The sequence below is a fragment of the Falco naumanni genome, chromosome 4, assembly GCF_017639655.2.
Source record: "Falco naumanni isolate bFalNau1 chromosome 4, bFalNau1.pat, whole genome shotgun sequence".
Taxonomy (NCBI): Eukaryota; Metazoa; Chordata; class Aves; order Falconiformes; family Falconidae; genus Falco; species Falco naumanni.
Window position 1 is genome coordinate 39,577,291 of NC_054057.1, and position 17,554 is coordinate 39,594,844.

The window sequence follows — 17,554 nt, forward strand, 5'->3', positions numbered from 1 at the left end:
TTAGACTCTTGGGCCCATATTTTGATCTCTGTAACAGGATAAATTCAAAGTTGCTGCATGGAAACCTGGTCATTCGTTCAGATCAGAATCTGCCTATTGAAATATAATGATTTTACAAGCTTTAGAAAGTAAAAGAAAAAAAAAAGGAAATCTGAATTCTAGCAACACAACTTTTGATCATTATTTGTTACAGATTTCTTTTAGTAACAACTCAACTTTGTATAATGTAACAGTTGGTTCATTTTTAATCTCAAATTAAAATGCAATCTCTTCAGCTTTACCTTCACAGATTTTTATTCTCCGATTAAATCATATTTTCATTGTTGGCAGTTTGTCTTTAGTTTCTACACAGAGCATTTATGGCTTCTCTCTCTCAAGAAGTCTCAGAGAATGCCTGGGCAATCTATCACTATGAAGGGAAAGATAAATTCTAATTCCTGACAATCCAATCATGTAAAATCACAATAAAATATAAGCGGAAGTTTGCAATAAGATCTCAACAGGGACTCACATAAACATAGGCAAGACTATTCATTAAGGGCCTCAGATTATGAAGAGCTACATCAGATCCATCTTATCAGTTCCTTTAGCCTCTGAAATCAAAATATCTTAAACAAATTCCTAAAGCAAATGTTTGTAATTGTATGAAATGTTGTAGCACTAAAGGGAAGAGAATAGCTATAAACACATAAAACCTTCCACACACTAATGCTGTGTAGTACTAGATCTGGCAAATTTGTACCATTCATCGGACCAAGATTACGAGGCCAAAGAAGGAAGTATTTTGACATTGTCTGAGATCTTCAGTCAAAAGCATCCTACAAAGTGAAAGATACTATAATTTATTAACTGATGAAAACTCCTTAAGCAAAAATAAGTCTTTTTTCCCCCCCGTCACTTAATTAGGTTAACATTGTCTTTTTGCAATAAAGGAAGTTAAATAGCTAGTAAATCTCTCCCTTTCAATGTGATAACACATGGGAATTCTCTTTCTGGATTCCCTCACCAGCATGTACAGGCTTCTTTAATGACGATAAATTAAAAGAACCACAATATAATGACATGCCTTTGAAGAAGCCCTCAATACATGATCACGATACATATGTAGATCCACTAGGTGATTTTTATATTGAATTATTTTTTCATAGATCCCAGAGTGTTAACATCGTCAGTAGTGAATTATTACAGCAAAGGTTTGAAAACAGCCCTCTGTTTAAGAGAAAACATACATGTCTCCTGTAACACTTTAAAAACAGGGTATATCCAGTGGCCTAGATGTTGAGGTTAAAGATACTATTTTATCCTTCCTGAGCCAGTAGCACGGAATTGTACAACTGCGTCTCTGTAGCTATTTCATATGCCCCATATTTAGCACACCATACCTTACTTTAAATGGATTCTCGCTTCCTCCCTTTAACTACAATGGACTGTCTCAGTTTCCCCACCAGGGAAAAATGGTTGTGCTTTCTTTGCCTGAGCAGATTTTGAGATCAGTTCTTCACTTCTCATTTCAAAACCCAGTTTAGCTTTCCTCTTTTTCTAGGCAAGCAAAACCCTCTGCTGCAATGTGTAACTCCATCAGAAATGTTCTGGAAGAGGACTTTGTGTAAAAGCTGTTTTACAAGAGATGTAAGAGACCATTCAAGAGCAATGCATTGGATGGTATTATTTTGTCTCCAGACCACGACTTACACACAGTAATAATGGCTCTACAGCATGAGGAGACACTGCCTCTGGAAGAGGTTAGCTCCTGCCAGTCAGTCATGTTGGTGGATGTACCTTACCCATGTGGTGGATTTTAGCAGCTATTTCTCTGCTTGCTTGACAGATGCCCTACAGTACTACAGTGCTCAGCTACTGAGAATGTGTCATGTGTGTCACTTTGTATTGTCTACCATAGTTGGAAACCACTGCCTATACTTCTGGTATTTACAGGCACAGGCTCCATAAAACTACTTTTTCCCATTAATCTGGGGGAGGAAAACCCAACTCGCCAGGAATACTGGCTCAAGCCAAAAGTCCAGCTAGCTGAGCCCTCTTCTCATCAACACTGCCTTTAAGCAGTTGTGGAAGGAAGACTAACAACAGGGCATGCATACACAACGCTCTCTCCTAATAACTTTCAGCTTCCAAATGTTTTCAGCTCAGGGACCTCCTGATCTGCATGAAGTTATTGTTTATTCATTAATCTTTACTGGACTCCTCTTTTGTGAATTGGTCCAGTTTCCTCTTAAAACCATGTAAACTTTTAATCCTGACTACTTCCTTTGGCAACAAGTTCCAGACATCTAATACTTGTCATTATGAACCACCACGTTCTTTTGCTTCTTTTGAATCTGGCTCTACAGGCTTCATTTGATGCTCCAATTCCTGTGCAGTGAACACACTGCATTCCTGTGCAGCAACAGGCAGAGAGCAGTCAACCCCCACCCATGCTCCTTCTGCCACTTCTGATCTTGTGGCCCATATTTGCACATAGGCACCTCCTTTCCAGATTGAAGCACCCTAGCAGAATGAGTTCTTCTGCAAGGGAATCCGTTCCGTATCTTTGATAAGTCCTTTTGCTCCTCTTTACACCTTTTGCAAGATTCATAATTTTATTATCCTTTCATGCCCCTCACTGTCTTCAGAGAAAGATAAGCTACTGAAAAGGAAAAATCCCTATATAAGAGTCTTCCCATGTGTGCACAGGTTTGGTTTATCTTTGTGGAAGAACCAACAAAGCACAAAGGAAACCTTTCCACAAGAGAAGAAATTCAGCAATGGGGAGAAATATACCGCTTTGACTGAAACTGAACAATCCAAGTAATTTCAAAGGGGAAATGCCCAAGCACCCTAGGAGAGCTAGGTTCTGAAATCCAAGAGGAGCCAGGCGTATAATGTCCTTAGCCTTATTTGGAAATCTGTGCCAGGCATCCAGCTGTTTAGACAAAACCTGAAGTAAGCCGTCTCTGTATCCTCTTCCTATCTGAAGCAATAGATAAGCATTACATATTTGAAACCTGATTTATGTATTCATGCTGTTCAGTGCTTTGAAAAACTGAAATAAGGAAAAGATGTTTTAAGTCTTGCAATAATGATTGTACATCTAAAGCCATATTCTGCTAAGACAGATGGACCATTATTTCATTATTACAGGGAGATTTCTCACAAGTCTCACAAGAATTTAGTCTTGTTAATGTAACAGATACAATCATTATCAAGTAGGAGAAGGAAAAGCAAAATTAAAACCCTACAAAAATCACCAAAAAATACATTGCCTGAAAAAGTGCTTAAGAACTATGGCACTATTCTACCCAGAGCTCTGCTCTCCTGACTGTAATGCTCCCATCTCAGCTTCTTAATTGAAACTTAGAACGCAGTGGCTAGGGTAGGGGGATGCTAAATCTCCTTCTCATGTACTTTCAACCTGATCTGACCAGTGGCTTTGAGATACTAGGCTTGCAAATACAAATGTAGCACATCAGCTTCCTTCTCCTCACCACCTCTGAAAAATAGGTAGAAATGGGGCAGAAAAGATTAATGGAAAATATTCTCTGTTTCCAAACTTGCTGTGTTTTGGGTACAAAATGGAAACATTTTTCTATCTTCACTAGCAAAACTAAATAAAAGGGTGTAATCCTAACCCCTTTCTGGCTTCCTGGGTGAAACACAGAAATCTAGCCATAATGTATTTGGGATACATCAGCTTTTCTACATTCTTGTAAGTACATATTTTAGTTCTGCCTCTTTAAGCCAAAGACTTGTAGCCCCTGTGGTTGTGAGGAATAGCCTTCACCAGAAAGATGCCTCCACTTCCATCCACTGTATAGAACTCGAACTCTTCCTAGTATGCCAAAGATATATAGCACTTTTAACATTTGGAATGCAGCTCTCCCCACAAGATATTTAACAGGCTACTGGTTAAACTCGAGAAGTGTTGTTTACTCCAGAAGTGTCTGGAATCAGTTATGCTTAATAAATTGGATACCTTGTTTTTGATGGGATAATATGTAGAGCTGTGTTTTGCTAAATCTTCTGACTTGTGGCCAAACCAAGCTCTTTTGAGGGGATCTGCCATCACAAACACAGATCTTGAAAGAGGCTTTTAGACACTGGCATACCAACACTGTACCGAGGAGGCCGCTACTGTGCTTCCCCTTGTTACGGTTTCCTGCAAACTCTGAGATCTCCAGCTCTGCTAGAAAAGAAACATGTCCGTGGAAGGGGAAGAAATCTGGACGGGAAACAATACCTACAAATAACACTTACCAAAAAATTGGCAAGGGAATTTTTTTTTCTTTTTGCTGGTATGATTAAAATAATTACAGAATCATTTCAAAGTAGAAAACCCAAAAGCCTGTCACGTTGCTGACAAAGTTGTTATTTTTATGAGTCAATATAGATTAAGCCATAGAATAATTGTAGACTATATGAATCCTTTTATCAAGTGGCACTACATGAAAACTTCCATTTCTGCAGTATATTCCATGCAGAATTCCTGTTGATAATTTCACTTTATACAGTATTCAAAGTATGTTCTCTGAAAAATTAAAATAAGACATGTAAAAAATATATGATTCTAAAACTACTCCAGTTTTACAGATTACAATTTCTCGTACTATGTTGAACTTAACCATAATATAATATATAGCATATGATATAAAAAAATATGGATCTTCTCATAGACTTGGTGCAAGGAAGTAGCCCCAAGAAGCAAAACATGCTGAGGACTGACAGGTTAAGAAGCAGCTATGCAGAAAAAGACCTGGCTTAAGCTGCACATGAGCCAGCAGTGTGCCCTGTCAGAACTGAGAGTCAGCAGCATCCTGGGCTGCATGAACAGCAGCAAAGGCTGCTGTTGAGGAAGTAATGGGGGAATGTGAAGCTCAAGGGCAGCCTTGCTGCAGTGACCATGAAATGGTGGAGCTCAAGATCCTTAGGGCAGTGAGGAGGGCACACAGCAAGCTCACTGCCCTGGACTTCATGAGAGCTGACTTTGGCCTCTTCAGGGATCTGCTTGGTAGAGTACCATGGGATAAAGCCCTGGAGGGAAGAGGGGCCCAAGAAAGCTGGTTAATATTCAAGGATCACCTCCTCCACGCTCAGGAGCGAGGCATCCCAACAAAGACAAAGTCTGGCAAAAATGTCAGGAGGCCTGCCTGGATGACCAAGGAGCTCCTGGACAAGGCCAGACACAAAAAGGAAGCCTACAGAGGGTGGCAGCAAGGACAGGGAGCCTGGGAGGAATACAGAGGAACTGTCCGAGCCACCAGGGATCAGGTTAGGAGAGCTAAAGCCCTGACAGAATTAAATCTGGCCAGGGACATCAAGGGCAAAAACTTCTATAGGTACGTCAGTGATAAAAGGAAGACTAGGGAAAACGTAAGTCCTCTCTGGAAGGAAATGGCAGACCTGGTTACCTGGGATATGGAGAAGGCTGAGGTACTCCACAACTTTTTTACCTCAGTCTTCACTGGCAAGTGCTCCAGCCACACCGCCCGAGCTGCAGAAGGCAAAGGCAACAATGGGAGAATGTAGAACTGCTCACTGTAGGAGATCAGGCTGGAGATCACCTAAGGGACTTGAAGGTGCACAGGTCCATGGGACCTGATGAGGGGCATCTGCAGGAACTGACAGATGAAGTGGCTAAGCTGCTACCCGTCATATTTGAGAAGTCATGACAGTCCGGTGAAGTTCCCACTGAATGGAAAAGGGGAAACATAATTCCCATTTCTAAAACAGGGGAAAAAAAGGAAGATCTGTGGAACTACAGACAAGTCAGTCTCACTTCTGCACCCAGCAAGATCATGGAGCAGATCCTCCTGGAAACTGTGCTAAGGCACATGCAAAATAAGGAGGTGACTGGTGACAGCCAACATGGCTTCACTAAGGGCAAAGTGTGCCTGAGGAGTTTGGTGGCCTTCTATGGTGGGGTTACAGCTGGGGTTACAGCACAGCTGGATAAAGGAAGGGCAATTGACATCATCTACCTGGACTTGGGCCAAGCATTTGACACTGTCCTGCAAGACGTCCTTGTCTCTAAATTGGAGAGACATGGATTTGATGGATGGACCACTTGGTGGATAAGGAATTGGCTGGATGGCTGCATTCAAAGAGTTGCAGTCAATGGCTCGATGTCCAAGTGAAGACCAGTGATGAGTGGTGTTCCTCAGGGGTTCGTATTGGGACCAGCGCTGGTTAACATCTTTGTCGGTGACACAGAAAGCAGGATTGAATGCACTCTTCTGATAAGAAGAGTTCGGAAACAAAACACATACCATGCAACACAACTGTCACACTAGAAACATTATAGACTATCTATATCTTGCTTCTTACGTAGGAAAATGATCTCAGGGTCATTGTGAAGAATTCCCCAAAAGCTCCATCCCATTGTGAAGTGTAGGCAAAAAAAAAAAAAAAAAAAAAATCAAGCAAAATGCAGACATGGATGGAAATAAAAGGAGCTAACTTACCTTTATTTGCATTGTATTAATAGGAGAGCTCGTCTGACAGTGCAATGGTCCATGTGTCTGAATATGAAGAATATAAAGAAGAAATTCTTCTCCACTGGACACAGGCCAACCGACACGGAGAACTGTATTGTTGATGGCACTTGGTCCTATATTGTGCAGCTGTCAAACAAATAGCATCAGAGCTTTCCAAGGCATTTACAAAAATAACAACAGAAACCACAGTGACCACCACTTAGACATTTTACTTTGGAAAAGATGTGTAGGTTATTAATATAATTTTATTGATGGAGAATCTGTTGCAGGTAGGGGAAAAGAACCTCTACATGTTAGTCACAAAGCCTGGCAAATCTGGGAGAATAACCTTTTTTGTCTGTCTGTATTCAAGAAATCCCGCACCTTTCCCATTTTTTCGTACATATAAAAGAGACAGAATTACCTTAGAAAGTATAAAAAAGCACATCAAAACACACTATACAAATATATACAATGAACCTTAACAGAACATACTTGAAAATAGTAGCTGAAACATCAGGACACAAAAGAATCACATTTCAGTGTGCAAGAACAGAAGGCATAGCACAGCTTAAACTAGGTTTGTGATTAGGAACACTCCTCAGTTCAAATTTCCTCAAAAGAAAAAAGGGAACTAGTTTTCCCAAAGTAACATCCCAGGGCATTATTCTTTTCTGGGAAATCTAGTAAAGATAGAAATAATATAAATTATAAAATCTGGGATATTAAGATGATTTTCTTGTATCAAAGTTTACAACTTGAAAACATCTGATGACCACAGGAAGTTTGGATATGTGTTAACACTAGGCATGAGAGCTGAAGAAGCAGAACACCATGGAGCTTTACTCAAAGATTCTAGATACGCGAGAACCTCCTTTTTTTGAGTGTGTAGAATTTTTGTGACTAATAAGCTTTATTTAGAACCAAATAAAACCCAATTTCAATCTTAAATCTTCTTCAGTAAAGGGTTTTTGGGTGGTTGTTTGACCTTTTTTATGCTTTGCTGATATCAATACACTATTAAATGTGGTTTCTTTAATCACTGTAATAATCACTGTAACTATGTCAATACATTGGAAGTCACATATATAGTTCCACAAACAGCCCACATGATTGAGGCAGGAAGATTTGTCAGTGATTTTTCAGTTTAGAGAAATGTGTTAAGATGAGGAATTCACAAATAATATTTTGTATTTTACAGACTGATTCATAACAGCTTATATAAGCCATGCAAGTTGTTATCTTACACTGCTGATTCAGCTCAGTTGCTTATGTTTTCTTGAGTGCTAGTTTGTGAATTATAACCATATGTGAAGCACTCTGTTTTATCTCCTAGAATAAAGTCCATCCATCAGATTCCAAAAGTGGCCTGTATTCCATGCAGTTCACCCAATGCACCTTTTTCTACCTGAACCCTTCTAGCATGAGGTCCTGTGGCAACATATAACATTTTTACCTCATAGATGTGTTCTACTAAAGGACCAAGTTCTTCTTCTTTTGTAGGTTCATCTTTGGGTTCCCAGTTATGAAGCGGCAAAATAATCGTTGGGGGGTGAGACACCCTGTAATATATAAAATAGGTTAAATCATCAACTGTTACCAGTGATTGGCTGCATCACTTTTAGAAAAAAACATGAAGACCACTATAGATAGAAACCTGAGCCCTTAAGGGCATTTTACTTGGGCACATTCATTAGAATTAGGTGAGTTGAACAATATATAATGCTTCCATAAAGTACTACCCAGTTCTTACAGACTACTGAGGGTGTGCATTTATTTTCATACTTCCTCTGATGGATGGTCCTTTCCAGACAAGGGGGTGATTCTTTCTCTATTTGGAGAGAGGAATGTAGTCTGTCGGGCATTTACATTCACACTGATGAGGTATCTGAATACATTAATACAATAAAAAAAACTAGAGTAATGATATGTAAATAAATGAATTTTCTGATTTCTATGTAAAGCCTGTAGATGTTTAATGCTATGCATTTTCCTTCCTTGCAATACATTTTTAGATATTTATTTAACTGCTCTGACTGTAAATTCAATATAAACTCTGTTATTATTCCTGTAAAAAACCTTGCAGAGTAGTCTATCTCATTTTACAGGTGGGAAATGGAGGTACTATGACTTCCATAAACTCACAATGGAAAGCGGTGTATCAAGAAACTGAATTCAGGACTAGTGCTCCAAGCTTCCCATTTGCTTTGCAAACGAAGTGGCAGCTGAGGCATCCCCTGAAACACCGTTGCAACTTGCAACATGTAAATCAAACATAAACGAAGAAAACAGTGACTTAATATTTGACATCTTTCCATCTGCTATTTTATTTTTCCTTTCCTTCCCTGTCTGACATCAAGGACCAAGTAGTCTATTAACGTTTCTATTTGAATCACAAGCATTTTATTTCCTATAAAAACTGTAAGTTCCTTGGCAGGGTCCCATTCAGATGCCAACTTTAACCTTATTCAGTTGTTGAGAAGTTGGGAAAATGGATCCCAAGATTTTCTTTTAGCATGGTCAGTGAGTTCTGGCACAGATATCTGCCATCTGCTAGTACTGAAAGTAGCTCTTGGTGCTAAAACGGTAAGTATTACCCTTCCTTTACAAGGGATGATGCTCACTTGGTTTTGCAGGTTTCCAGAACCTTTAGCTTAAAGAAAAGCCATAAAATTTCAGTGCTTGTTCTGCCAAAGCTGGAAGTTTTCAGACAGAAAACTGTTAAAAGAAGAATTGCTAATGAGTTTTTTCAGAATATAACATTTGACTAAAATGATGGACTTCTACCCACCAATATTAATTCACTTTCCCTTGATTCTTAACAGAGAAAGCAATACTGCAGATTGCCCCTTGCAGAAGAGGACAGAAGACTGGATGATTTTGTTGCAAATGCTGACTTTTAAAAATACTTTAGGAAGAAACAAACTGTTCTTGCTTCCAGCTCTTAATGTTGGATATAATGAATGAAATGTTTGATAGAAACTTTTCTACCAAATACAGCTTCTAAAAGCAGCAGGTGATCCCAGAGAACAACTTAACACCATCCAGCTAATATACAACTCTTCATGAAATTTAGGGTACCCTGGCATACCCTGCTAATTCTAAATGCTAACTCTAAATACTTCCCCGGACTTCAAAAGGCAGAGGTTTGTACTAACAAGTAAGCCAGGGGACAAATTTACAAGTCAAAGTAGTAAGAACAATGGAACATATTAATTAAAGGTAATTTTAGATGAGGTAGCTAGCCTAAATTATTATATTTCACAAACGGCCTTGTTTATTATAAGAATTTTAATTATTAATTGTTGGAGAATAGGAACTTTCCTGTGTTGTTGCAAAAGCCAAGACACAGAAACCCTTAAGCTACCACAAAAATTTGCAAACCAGAAACTGTACATAGACAAAAAGAAGCAGGCACGAGATTTCAAAAATGAGTATTTTCTACTACACTCCCTGTGCCGTATTTTTCTTATACACAGACTTACAAAACGTGAAGTGTAAATGTAGGTGTTCAATTAAAACAATTATAAAGTAAATAAGAACATTTATTTAAACAGATTTTACAGTTATTTTGAGGACTTCTGCTATTGACATGAAAGCAGCAAAATCCGATCAAATTAAACAGAATTCCCCTTTTGACTATTTTATTTTGCATTTAACTAAGAATATTTTTAACATTTGAATGATTTATTAGATGAGAATTTTTCCTAGACTTTTAGGTGACAATAATCAAACAAGAGCACTGAAAAATAAGTTAAAGGAAGTACGTTCTACAGAATATGCTTATGTGGGATTTACAATAAGAATTCTACCAGCTGCAAATCCTCTCAGTCCAAATTACTTCCTTCCTGAATCCCTCATTCCTCTAGTGCTCTTTCAGCAGTGAGAAATAACACTTACAACTTATATTTTTATAGAACAAAAGGTAGGCAGAATAATAAAATCTCAGTTATCAGAGCAACTTCTCATTGAATTAAATTTCTTTTGAATAGGATACTGAAGAAGATTTATTCCTTTCTCATAGAGGCAGTATTTGCATGGATCCACTGCAAATTTATAAGTATGTATACATATGCACAATTTCATAACTACTTACTCAGTAAAATGCACAATGATTCCAGTCCCACTTCATGCAACTCTGTGCAGAGCAGCAGGGAAACCAGTGCTAGATATTTTCCAGTCCAAATGTGGACACAGTCTCTCTTTTATTTTTATCTAGGAAATTGTGAGCAAATAGTTCCCTTGGAGCTGAATGCCTCAGCATCTCTGAGTAATTAACAAAATCTGTCAACAAAGCACTTGGGAATTTTCCGTGGTACATGCATGCTATAGCTAATAAGAAAAGACTTAAGAGGAAAGGAACTGGAAGTCGTTCAGTCAAGTAATTCCTCTGTATTTAATGACCTGTTTCTTAGCACTGCAGGCAGCAAATTGAAGCCACTTTTTCCACTTACAGGCAAGCTCTTTTTAAGAACCAAGAATGTTTTGGTCATTTTTTTGTCTATCTATTCACCTGTTACAGAACTTTTCATTAAAAGAACACGCTATGGCACAGAAAGTACATGAGAGAGGCAAAAAGTTTCCAAAGAATACAAAAAGTTTGTACAATTTTTCTGTGAAAGCAATGAGCAACCTCACTGAAAAAAACAGAAACCACAGCACTGGAAGGAGCCCTTACTGAGAAGTTCATGTAAGTATCTATAACCATTTCATTGACTGAATTGAAAAGTCCAGCCAGCCCTTAATCCAGGTGCCCACCCATGGCAACATCGAGCAGTTGCTGGCTCCCAACATTTTCTCACACACCCACAGCCCACCATCTAACCCCTTTGCTTCCTATTTCCTCTGCATCCGCTTCTCTTTCTCTAAGAGTAATTTTCCCCCCTCATTCTGGATTTTTCACCTCTCCCTATCCAGCTCATGTCTCTAGATCACCACTAACTACAGAAAATGAAATACTACTCTCATTTCTGTTCTTGTTAAACATGCTGTCTTTCAACTGCTCCTTTTCAGAAATACAAGCATCAATATATATCTACATTGTCTTTAAGTGCCAGTCCTCTTTTTTTCCACCTAAAAGACTAGCCTTAGGGTTAGTCTTCTTAAGCTGGAAAATCCAAAATATGATGAAAATACTTCTAAAATCTCCCTGACTTAGATTAAATATTAGAGCAGAAAATATGATCTGCAAAATGATTGGACACTCTGCTGGCACTAGGTAGTCAAAGTATTGTCTTTGAAGTGATACAAATAAATGGATGTTTATAAATCCATAAAAACATAAAGGCATTTTTACTTTTTACACCTAAGGCAGCCCCTTGAGGTACATCATATAAGGGACATCTACCCCTCTCAAATCAGCCACACCTCATGGCTTGACTGTGGGAGCGAAGCCAGGCCATGTTCCGCCTGTACTCCCCTTGCAGAGCTGAGAATGGTTAAGGTCCACAGCTGTAGTTTGAGGAGACGTAGGAAATCTGAGATCCCAGACAAAAAGCATGTTTGGCAATTATTTGCTTTAAAAGAATATCCTGACAACTTCCCCCAGGATGTCAGGATAGCAGTCTAATTCCAAGATTTTATAGGGTGGTCTGAGATTCTTACAGAATCATAGAATCATTCAGGTTTGAAAAGTGAGATCACCAGGTCCAACCATTAACCTAACACTGCCAAGTCCATCACTAAACCATGTCCCTAAGTGTTACATCCACACACCTTCTAAACACTTCCAGGAATAGAGATTCCACCAGCCCCCTGAGCAGCCTGTTCCAATGCTTGACCACCCTCTCAGTGAAGAAATGTTTCCTAATACCCAATCTAAACCTTCCTTGGCACAACTGGAGGCCGTTTCCTCTTGTCCTGTTGCTTGTTATCACTTGGGAGAAGAGACCAATCCCCACCCCACCACAACCTCCTTCCAGGCAGCTGTAGAGAGCAGTAAGGCCTCCCCTGAGTCTCCTCTTCTCCCGGCTAAACACCCCCAGTTCCCTCAGCTGCTCCTCATAAGCCTTGTGCTCCAGACCCTTCACCAGCTTCGTTGCCCTTCTCTGGACACGCTCCAGCACCTCAACGTCCCTCTTGGTGTGAGGGACCCAAAGCTGAACACAGTGTTCGAGGTGCGGCCTCACCAGTGCTGAGTACAGGGGGACAGTCACTCCCCCAGCCCTGCTGGCCTCACTGCTTCGGATACAAGCCAGGATGCTATTGGCCTTCTTGGCCACCTGGGCACACTGCTGACTCATATGGTAATTATCACCTAATCACATTTTATAGTTTCTGAAACCATGCTGTATGTGAAAACAGAGATAGAAAAGATCATCTTTGATCATATCCTGTGCTTGTTTAGTTTCGGTATCCCTTGTGTTAATAGACAGGCACCTGCTTCAGACAGAAATGTCAGAACCATGCAGTAGTAGCTGGTTGACCTCTTGTCATAGCTCATTCCTTATTCATCCTTTCTGCAGATGCCTCACCCTGCTTCCTATTAGTATATGCCTGGCCACAACGTGTTTCATCATTCCAGTCATAAAAGCAGCAGCTTCTGCTTTGGAATTCAGAATTAAGTGCCTAAGTGGTTGCACAAGCAGACCTATGCATATGAACAGGCATTTTGTTCTAGAAACATCCATTCACAATTTGAATGCCCAAATAAAATGTTGGCTCTAAACGGTGTTACTGCAATGTGGGATTCTACAGAGTGCTGCATTTGCAGAGACACTCAGTAAGTTTACTGGAGTCCTTGTGGGCAGCCCTGCCCTACATGAGCTGGTAAGTCGTTAGTGGCTCTGTCCTGCAAGGCTTGCAGGGGTAAGACTCATGGGAATTCTCAGGTGTTCTGGGTGGATAAGGCATTGGGAATTACAGTATGTTAAAAGATTCACTACATGGGATTATTGTATGTGGAACGATTCAATACAAAAAATAGTTATCATTATGAACTGAAATGGTTGAATACTTACCCTCTGATCTGTACTTGAGCCACTGCACTGATGTTGATATGGAGGTTAACTAAATTGCTGGTGGGATTAATCTTGTTAGAGCTGGAAAAGATATGTAAAAGGGTTAAAAAAGGTTATTTAGCAGAACTCTAGATTGTTACAGATAAAGCACTGAATGCAACAAGGCCTACAATTAGGAAGCTATGGATTGGACGTATTACAGCACGGGCTTGCTATTGCTACTCTTCAGTCTCTGAGTTCATTATGTGTTTAACAATATAATCAACTCAAACTTCCTTTAAAGAATCCTATGTGTGAATATGATAATACAAATTTATTTAGCTTAAAATATTACGTAAATTCCCTTGTTCAGCTTGGTTATCTGTATGGATAGGACTATGTTAATAGAATACAGTGGTGTTTCATGCATTGGAGGAAAGCAGTGTTAATGAACAAGATAGGCTTTCTTAAAATACAATTTGCATTTATGACTCTCCAAAATTGTAACAGTCTTTGAAGATAAAAAATCAAACTAAACTGTTTCTTTACCTTTCTTATTTTCTCCCCTCCCCTGTCCAGAGAGGGTTTACACTTAGTCCCACTTGATAGTGAAAACAGATCCCTATGTTTAAAGCCTAGAGCTGCCACTCATTTTACTGTCTTGTCTTATCGCAAATCCTTCATAATAAAAGTAGTTTCTCTTACTTCAGAAAGGCCATTACTATGACTATAGCCCATTCATGTAAAGAAAGGTTTGTAGGTTCAAATGCATGAAGACAGTGAAAATAAATAATTACAGATTTAGAGTTTATTTAATTATGGGATTAATGATACTAAGTTTGGAGGCTTTTTTCAAGCAGTGTGGAAGTACTTCCTTGCTTCATGGAGACTAAGTTTCTATTGCTGTCACAGTTTACTGTTATCACATCTGGGTAGCATCAGTCTAATGGAAACATTCAGAGGAGGCCAGCATTTCCAGCAACCAACTCCTGAGGAGTAAAGGGCAATACTGCTTTGATCCAGGATTTCTGGTTACAGATTGCTAAAATTAGAAGAAGCTCTAATTTGTTTGTAAACTGGTGCAGATTCCCCTCAAACATTATTTGTACTTTTGATGTAATTCTCTATGGCGATTGCTTTGACTACAAAAGTACAAACATTGCTTAAGTATAAAAATGACTATGCCGCTAATTCATTAGAATAAGCTGCTCTCCAATTTGTATAACGGTACTACTTTCCATAGAGTTAAAATACAGATTTTGATCATATATATTTGGTATTCAAATATTGTTTGTGCTCTGTTATTTTGTAGAGAAGAAAATAGTTTAAATAAAAGTGCCAGGACATCTCCCTCTCTAAGGGGTATATAATTGCCTAGAAAATTCCACATCAGAAAAGGAATCAGATTTCAAGACACTACTCAGCCTCCTTCTTATTTCCCATAAGTAATGAACTTCAGTCTTACAAACCAAAATATTTATTTTCCACTTGATATTTTGAAGTAAATTAAAGGTTTCTCTTGAATAACTCAGACCAGGACACAAATTCAGATATGTTCTCCGCTTCCCTTTCCTTCCATTTAGGTAATTTCCTCTTTCAGCCTTAGGCATTTCAGTTTCTTAAGATTGTTTTACCTGTTCACTAAGGACATAGACATGCTCAAACTGTAGTGCTGCTTGAGAATGAATGTACAAAGGAGTGAGTTTTAACTGTAGGGTACACTTCCTATGCAACAAATTTTACTTTTTTCTTTCTCTCTTTTTTCTTTTTGTTAACTAGCTGGGTGTTCTTCAGCATTTTGATACCAGTTTGTGGAAATTGTCCTTTTAGTAGCCCAGCAGATCTCCTCCCTTTACATTTTAGTGAGTCACACTCATGGAGAAAGCATCAGATGTTGCCATCTCCTAAAGTTCAGACTTATTCCTCAGTAAAGCCTTGTCACTTTTTCTATGGAAGTGACCTACCCTCAACTCTTATTACCTAGAAAGATCTAGCTACCCAAAGGGCTCTGAACCTCTCCAGTTTCACAGCATGAAAAGGATAGTGACAAGAACCTCTGATACACATTTAAAATCATATTGCTTTCATTAATGACTTGACAATAATAGCAGTATGGACAGGGGACCTACAAGCTAAGACGTTACATCTTGTATCTGCCTCTGGAGGAGCCCATTCCCAGGCTTGCATGACCTCCAGCTCACCAGCCAGACTCCTGGCAGAGGGCTGAGGCCTGACCAGGCACCTCACCATCTTCTATGGTGTTGCTGTGCCCTTCCCAAGTTTCTGTATGCCCTTTACTTCAAGGGTTACATTATGGAATTATGACTTAAACATTTTAAATATCTCATTTACTAGTGAACAAGATCAAGGCCCTCACTAAAGGCCAGACATTAGCAATTAAGTCTCTTTGGGTGGGGCCCCACCAGGAACTCCAGTGAGTGTTTGATAAGGACAGATGGAGCAGAAGCCCTGCCACCTGCTGAAAAAGTCCCAGGTTTTTCTTGCTGTTATCCTAACCCAGCGTGTCCTGTGGTTTTTTGTCCCTGTGGAGGAAGTACTGCTCTGCATAAAAAAGAAGCTTCTCCAGCAGTAATACTTCAGCCCCACAAATGTGGAAGAAACTAATGGAAAAATGGCAAAGGTTACCTGCATCAAACTGAAACAGTTTTCTTTCTTCATGCCAGTAAATCTGTTGAACAGATTTTAACTGCTCTTCTATTTTCTAAATCATCATTAAGAAGTCGCATGTCTTTTTTTTCCCTCCAGAGCATGATATGTTTTTAAATACACAACTTTGTTACAAAGTGATAGCATCATTAATTCTGAAGTGGAAAACAAAGCGCAAATTTGACAGATCTGTAGAAGATCCTTGGATCACTGACCCAAATAAGTTAACCTGAATTTTAACAAAATAAAATTCTCAGAACCACCCTGAGACTGATTTTGCTAAAAGCTAACAAGACTTCAGCTCCACAAATCCTCCTGAAGAAAGCTACCATAGGAAAGCCCATGAAATAACTACTCACACTGAAGAGTTAGAGGTACTTCTTATATAATAAAATTCAGATATCAATAGGAATTCAGAATTTAAACAACCACTCTTTGTAAAACATCTAACCTTTTTATTTGCAGTTCAAAATTGATGCTGAAATCTGCATTTTCAAAATGCTGAACAGAAAATCGAATGCCTGTAGAGAACTGAGAAAGAAACAAAACAACAGGTTACTAAAAATGGTTGATGTCTCCGTATGAAAAAAGCAGGACTGTTCAACATTGCATTTCACAGATTTATATAAGATACTGTTGCTTTTTAAAATTTGTATGAAATAACGTCATCTAGTTGTTTACAGGAAAAACTACTGTTGTGCCTGTATGTGTTGCCAGATAGAAATCTTGGCTGGACAGAGGAAAGCATACTCCCAAGAACAGAGCAGTGGGCTCTTCATCCAGACAGTCTTTGCTTTACTTCGCCAAGCCAAAAGAAAATAATAGCTGTCTGGCACCTCTTGTCCGTGCCTCCATCCATGAATGCCTTTGTCCAGGGCTTCCTGCTCCTCCTGTTGTCTCTGCAACTGTGACATATGAGCTGCATGCTGTAGGTGTTGCAGAGCTGACTGATCACCTGTGTTTCTTCTAGAGGCTAAATTAGCAGCAGCTTGATGGTTTGATTTGGTTTGAGTTTTTTCATTGCAGTTCAGTTAAGAGGACTAGAACTTCAAAGTTATCTTTGCAGTTCAGTTTGCCACAACTTGTAGTGTGTGACCACTGAAAAAGAGAGTAAAACACAGAGTTCCCAAAACTGAAGGACATGAGGGCTTCCCCTGGTGCTCCCTTGTGTTTATGCAGACCTTGCTTACTCCCTCTGTTAATTTGCTTTGCAAGAAGGGCATAGGGTAAAGCAGAACAAGTTAATTCCGAAGAAAGAATGGAATTGCAGGGCTGACTAAAGAAGGAATAAACAATAGCCTTTGGTGGGGTCTCTGTAATCGTCTTGTTGGACATATTTACAGCCCCACTTACAGTATGTAAGTGACAGGGAGGAGATACCATGTGCCCTCAACATTAAATTAATGGCTTTAATCGCCTCATTTCAACTGCATGTGTTTTAAATCTGGTAATTTTTTCAAGGTGAACTTTGCAGTGACACTG

At 39.2% G+C, this 17,554-nt stretch overlaps 1 protein-coding gene across 1 annotated transcript in view; it reads right to left on the reverse strand.

The window, feature by feature from the left end:
• The window catches only part of ITGA8 (integrin subunit alpha 8), a 115,031-nt gene that overhangs the window by 28,191 nt on the left and 69,286 nt on the right, over positions 1-17,554 (reverse strand). Inside the window, exons 22-25 of the mRNA XM_040592385.1 lie at positions 16,524-16,603; positions 13,427-13,507; positions 7,924-8,029; positions 6,456-6,614 (exon numbers count right to left, since the gene is read on the reverse strand). Of these exons, the coding sequence (XP_040448319.1) occupies positions 6,456-6,614; positions 7,924-8,029; positions 13,427-13,507; positions 16,524-16,603 (426 nt within the window). The remainder of the gene's footprint in view (positions 1-6,455; positions 6,615-7,923; positions 8,030-13,426; positions 13,508-16,523; positions 16,604-17,554) is intronic.